Genomic DNA, 5,101 nt, shown 5'->3' with positions numbered 1-5,101 from the left:
ACCTGGGATATGCTGCTTCCTAATTCTTTGGGGAGGGGTCTAAAGCAAGCAACCTCCTCAGAAATGTTTTCTTTTAAAGTTTTTTTTTTTTTTTTTTTCTCCTTAGGAGCAAAGTTTCAAACACGGGTCAGGAGACTCACCAGAGGACGCCATTAGAGGAGCAGAAGCAGAAAGGGGAGAGTTTGGGTTGAGTTCATAGGAAGGCAGGAAAAACTAGAGTCATGCCTGGAAACGAAGTGTTAAAGAAGTTCCTGCATCTGGCTGAGTTCCAGGAGGTCATAGTCGAGCCTAGGGGGTACACAGTCACACAGAGCAAATACCAGCGGACAGCGGGCAGCCACTCCCAGCCGGTCTGTCCCCTAACACGTTTATATTTTTGTTTATTCTTGTTTGGATACAGTCTAATCAGGCACATGTAGCTCCTTCCAGTCCCCAAGCTGCTCTCTAATGAGACAGAACACTTGGAGCTCATTTATCCTTCCTCTTGATGCTGGGAATGTGTGTCTGTGGGCGGATACTTGAAGTGAGGGGGCTTCCCAAGTGGTGCTAGTGGTAAAGGACCCGCCTGCCAATGCAGGAGGTGCAAGTGATATAGATTCGATCCCTGGGTTGAAAGGATCCCCTGGAGGAGGGCACGGCACCGCACTCCAGTGTTCTTGCCTGGAGAAGCCCATGGGCAGAGGAGCCTGGTGGGCTACAGTCCATGGGGTTGCAAAGAGCTGGACACAACTGAAACAACTTAGCATTCATTCACTTGAAGTGAGAAGACAAAAAGAGATTGGAGAGAGGCTGTCACCTCTAAGAATTTCTCTTCTAGAAATATTAACCTGTTAATATCCACAGCTCCAGACAATAGGGGAGGGATCTTCAAAGTCTACGGTTAGAAGTGCATTTAGACAGCTGGTTCTCTACACCTTTCCAAACAATTAGCTACATTTACCCCGTGAGTGTTTCTGCAAAGGAAGGATTTGTGAAAAATCCACAGCTTCACAAATTAATCACTCTCTGAGGTGTCAAGGACATAGTCTTATTTACATTTTCTAAAAGCAGAGATGATCTCCGTCCCAGTCACCAGACCCTGAGATTCACTGTTAGCCACACTATGAGGAAATAATATAAACACCATACTCTGCAAAAGCCAACATTACTAGGAACAGTGAATAATTCATTTATCAAACAAATATTTGCTATGTCCCTGCTGTGCGCCAGACACTTTGGTAGGTTCTGAAAGAACAATAGTGAACAAGAGTCAGTAACTGTCCTTCAGGAAGTTGTAGAGTCCAATCTGAAGGAGATCAGCCCTGGGATTTCTTTGGAAGGAATGATGCTAAAGCTGAAGCTCCAGTACTTTGGCCACCTCATGTGAAGAGTTGACTCATTGGAAAAGACTCTGATGCTGTGAGGGATTGGGGGCAGGAGGAGAAGGGGACGACCGAGGATGAGATGGCTGGATGGCATCACTGACTCGATGGACGTGAGTCTGAGTGAACTCCGGAAGTTGGTGATGGACAGGGAGGCCTGGTGTGCTGCGATTCATGGGGTTGCAAAGAGTCAGACACGGACTGAGCGACTGAAATGAACTGAACTGAGACTAGTGTAAGGGCTTTCAGGTGGCTCAGTCATGAAGAATCGCCTGCCAATGCAGGAGACGCAAGAGATGAGGTTCAATCCCTGGCTTGGGAAGATCCCCTGGAGCAGGAAACGGCCACGCACTCCAGTACCCTTGCCTGGGAATTTCCATGGACAGAGGAGCCTGGAGGGCTACAGTCCATGGTATTGCAAAGAGTCGGCCACGATGTCCCCAGCTCTGCCCCCCTGCCATCCGCAACCAAAAGACTTCTTACCTACACACCTATGAGATAATAAATTTATATTGTTTTAAGCCAATAGGTTTGTGGTAATTAGTTACAGCTGTGATAGTAAACTCATACTTGGAGATTCTTTAGATAAAACGATGTAGAGGCTACATTTTATTCTGCTTCTGTGTAGGGCTCTCTCATGAAATCAAATGGAGGGTCTAGAGTACATGAACTGAAAAAGTGAAAGCAAAAGTGTTAGTCGCTCAGTTGTGTCCAACTCTTTGCAACCCCGTGGACTGTAGCCCACCAAGTTCCTCTGTCCATGGGATTCTCAGGGCAAGAATACTGGAGTGGGTTGCCATGCCTTCCTCCAGAGGATCTTTCCAACCCTGGGACTGATGCCAGGTCTCCAGCATTGCAGGCAGATTCTTTACCATCTGAGCCACCAGGTACCCCATAAAAGGTGGTGGTTGTAATACCAATTGTGAGAATAGGCTACTTGGGGAATTTCTTTTTGTTTTTCTGAAGTACTCGCTTTCTCTTTTTTAAAAATAATTTTTTTTGGAGTTACTTTACAATGTTGTGTTAGTTTCTGTTGTACAGCAAAGTGAAGCAGTTATATGTTTACGTGCCTGCTAAGTCTCTTCAGTCCTGTCTGACTCTGGGTGACCCCATGGACTGTTGCCCACCAGACTCTGTTGTCCATGGGATTCTCCAGGCAAGAATACTGGAGTGGGTTGCCATGCCCTCCTCCGGGGGTTGGGGGAGGTCTTTCCGACTGAGAGATCAAACCCAGGTCTCTTACATCTCCTACACTGGCAGGCAGGTTTTTCTAAATCACCAGCACCATCTGGGAAGCCTGATATATTTACATATATCCCCTATTTTTTTTGGATTTCCTTCCTATTTAGGTCATCACAGAGCACAGAGTAGAGTTCCCTGCACTGTACCATAGGTTGTCCTTTCGATGATCCCTGATGGGGTCAGCAGACAGATGACCAAGTGGAATGGTGAGAAAATATGGAAGGAGTGCTTCCTTTTTCAAGCTGCACACCAACATGTCACTTACCTAAAGCCGGAGGTAGAGGCTGTCATGAACCACTTAGGTCTCTGACAGTTTGGAGGCATATGTCTTCAGTCATGACCTAGGAAAACACTTCTTCCCCAGCGTCTTCCACAGGGCATCCTTGATCTCTTTGTTCCTCGAACTGTAAATGAGGGGGTTCAGCATGGGGATCACCAGTGAGTAGAATACAGATACCACTTTGTCTCTGCCAAACGAGTAGCTGGAGCTGGGCCGCAGGTACATGAAAAGGGCCGTCCCAAACAAGAGAGTCACCACCATCAGATGCGAGGCGCACGTGTGGAAGGCTTTCCCGCGACCTTCCAGGGAGCGGATCTTCAGGACGGTAGCCGCTATGTGACCGTAGGAGACAAGTAGGATGAGGAACGATGTGCCCCCAACGACGGCCACCACGAGGAAATTCACCACTTGACTGGAGAAGGTGTCGGAGCAAGAAAGTGCCAGGACTGGTGGGAGGTCACAGAAGAAATGGTCGATGAGGTTGGGTCCGCAGAAGTGGAGCTGAAATATGGAACTGGACTGGACCAGGGAGCTCAGGAAGCCGCTGACGTAGGCTCCAACCACCAAGCGTGTACAGAGGCCCTGGGACATGACGGCGGAGTAGAGCAGGGGGCTGGAGATGGCCGCATAGCGATCGTACGCCATCGCCGTCAGCAGGAAGCACTCGGTTAGACCCGCGCCCACGAAGAAGAAGAACTGAACAGCGCAGCCCAGGAAGGAAATGCTCTTCCGCTGCCGGAAGAAGTCGGAGAGCATCTTGGGAGCCACTGCAGAAGAGTAGCAGACGCCAGCGAAGGACAGGCTGCCGAGGAAGAAGTGCATCGGCGTGTGTAGACGGGTGTCGCCTCTGATCAGAAGGGTGAGGGCCAGGTTCCAGGCCAGGGTCACCAGGTAGATGGCCAGGAAGGTCACACAGAGGAGGGCCTGCAGTTGTGGATGGTCTGCAAACCCCAGGAGGATGAACATGGTCACCGACGAGCCGTTCCAGGCCCTGGTCGTGGACGTGCTTCCCATGGACGAGGACAAGATGCAGACCTGGGATCATAGTAATAACCCACAGGACAAACGATGTCAGCAAATAATTGTTAGGTAAACGAGCAGGACACCAAAAAGAGTGTCTAACAGGCCTTAATGGGGAAGCGCTCCTGGGCGGGGTTCCCAGACCTGGAGGAGGCAGGTCGAGGAAGTCCGTGCGGACTGTTCTGGGGAGTGGTTTATATGCGTTCCTTGCGGGGGATGGTCAGGCTAGATGGCCCAGAAAGGTACGGTTAGTGAACGGGGGTTCGGATAGGTCGCCAGGCCAAGGCGACACGGGCTGACAGGTCCTTCTACGTGGCTGGCGCGGGGCGGCTTTAGTGGTGAAGTGTGCTGTCATTGGTCCCCGGTATCTGGGACTTCCCCCACCTGCGGGAGCCAGGAGGGGCGGCACATCATGGCCTCGGGGTCGGCCTTACAATAATTATTAAATGCATAGGAAGAAGGCAGAGTACTACAGACAGTTACATGCGTGCGTGCTAAATCGCTTCAGTTGTGTCTGACTCTTGGTGACCATTTGAACTGTAGACTGCCAGGCTCCTCCATCCATGGGATTTTCCAGGCAAGAACTGGAGTGGGTTGCCATTTCCTCCTCCAGAGAATCTTCCCGACCCAAGGACTGAAGCTGCGTCTCCTGTGTCTCCTGCATTCCAGGCAGACTCTTTACTGGCTGAGCCATCGGAGAAGCCCACAGAGAATTAGGACACAGAGAATGCGAGGATTCTCTCTCTCTCTTTCCCTTAGAAGGCAGATGTCTTACATATTTGCTTTTTAATATAATACAGAGTGGTTTATATGAGCTTATGCTTTGGATTCAGACTCTCTGGGTTTAACTCCTATGTCTACCATTTGGTAACTGTGTCATTTTGGGTGAGATGGCTAACATCTCTAGACTTTAATATCCTTTTAAAATGTGTGGGACTTCTCTGTGGTCCTGTGGCTAAGACTCTGCACTCCCCATGCAGGGGGATCTGGGTTCAAACCCTGGTCAGGGAGCTAGATCTCCTATCCCACAGCTCAAGAGCCTGCATGTTGTAGCTAAGACCCCGGGGCGGGGGCACAAATAAATAAATGAATAAATATTTAAAAAAGGTGACAGTGCTTCCTTCACATGTTTAAGAATAAAATAAGCCAACATATATAATGTAACTGGTGTCTAGTAAGTCCGCAAAGAAAGTTATTA

The 5,101-nt window shown here is 49.4% G+C and overlaps 1 protein-coding gene across 1 annotated transcript; it reads right to left on the bottom strand.

The window, feature by feature from the left end:
• Window positions 1-2,937: 2,937 nt before the first annotated feature.
• OR5A1 (olfactory receptor family 5 subfamily A member 1) lies at window positions 2,938-3,897 on the bottom strand. The gene has a single exon (XM_068988091.1). It carries the CDS (start codon window positions 3,895-3,897, stop codon window positions 2,938-2,940), a length of 960 nt encoding a protein of 319 aa, XP_068844192.1.
• Window positions 3,898-5,101: the final 1,204 nt, after the last annotated feature.

This window comes from Capricornis sumatraensis, chromosome 16 (genome assembly GCF_032405125.1).
Source record: "Capricornis sumatraensis isolate serow.1 chromosome 16, serow.2, whole genome shotgun sequence".
NCBI classification, from domain to species: domain Eukaryota; kingdom Metazoa; phylum Chordata; class Mammalia; order Artiodactyla; family Bovidae; genus Capricornis; species Capricornis sumatraensis.
Note: the sequence above shows the minus strand (reverse complement) of the source record. Positions and strands in the feature narration are given on the sequence as shown.

What these genes read in the sequence shown, in the direction of transcription:
- OR5A1 (XM_068988091.1), bottom strand. Translation starts at nt 3,897, where the DNA reads ATGGGAAGCACGTCCACGACCAGGGCCTGGAACGGCTCGTCGGTGACC.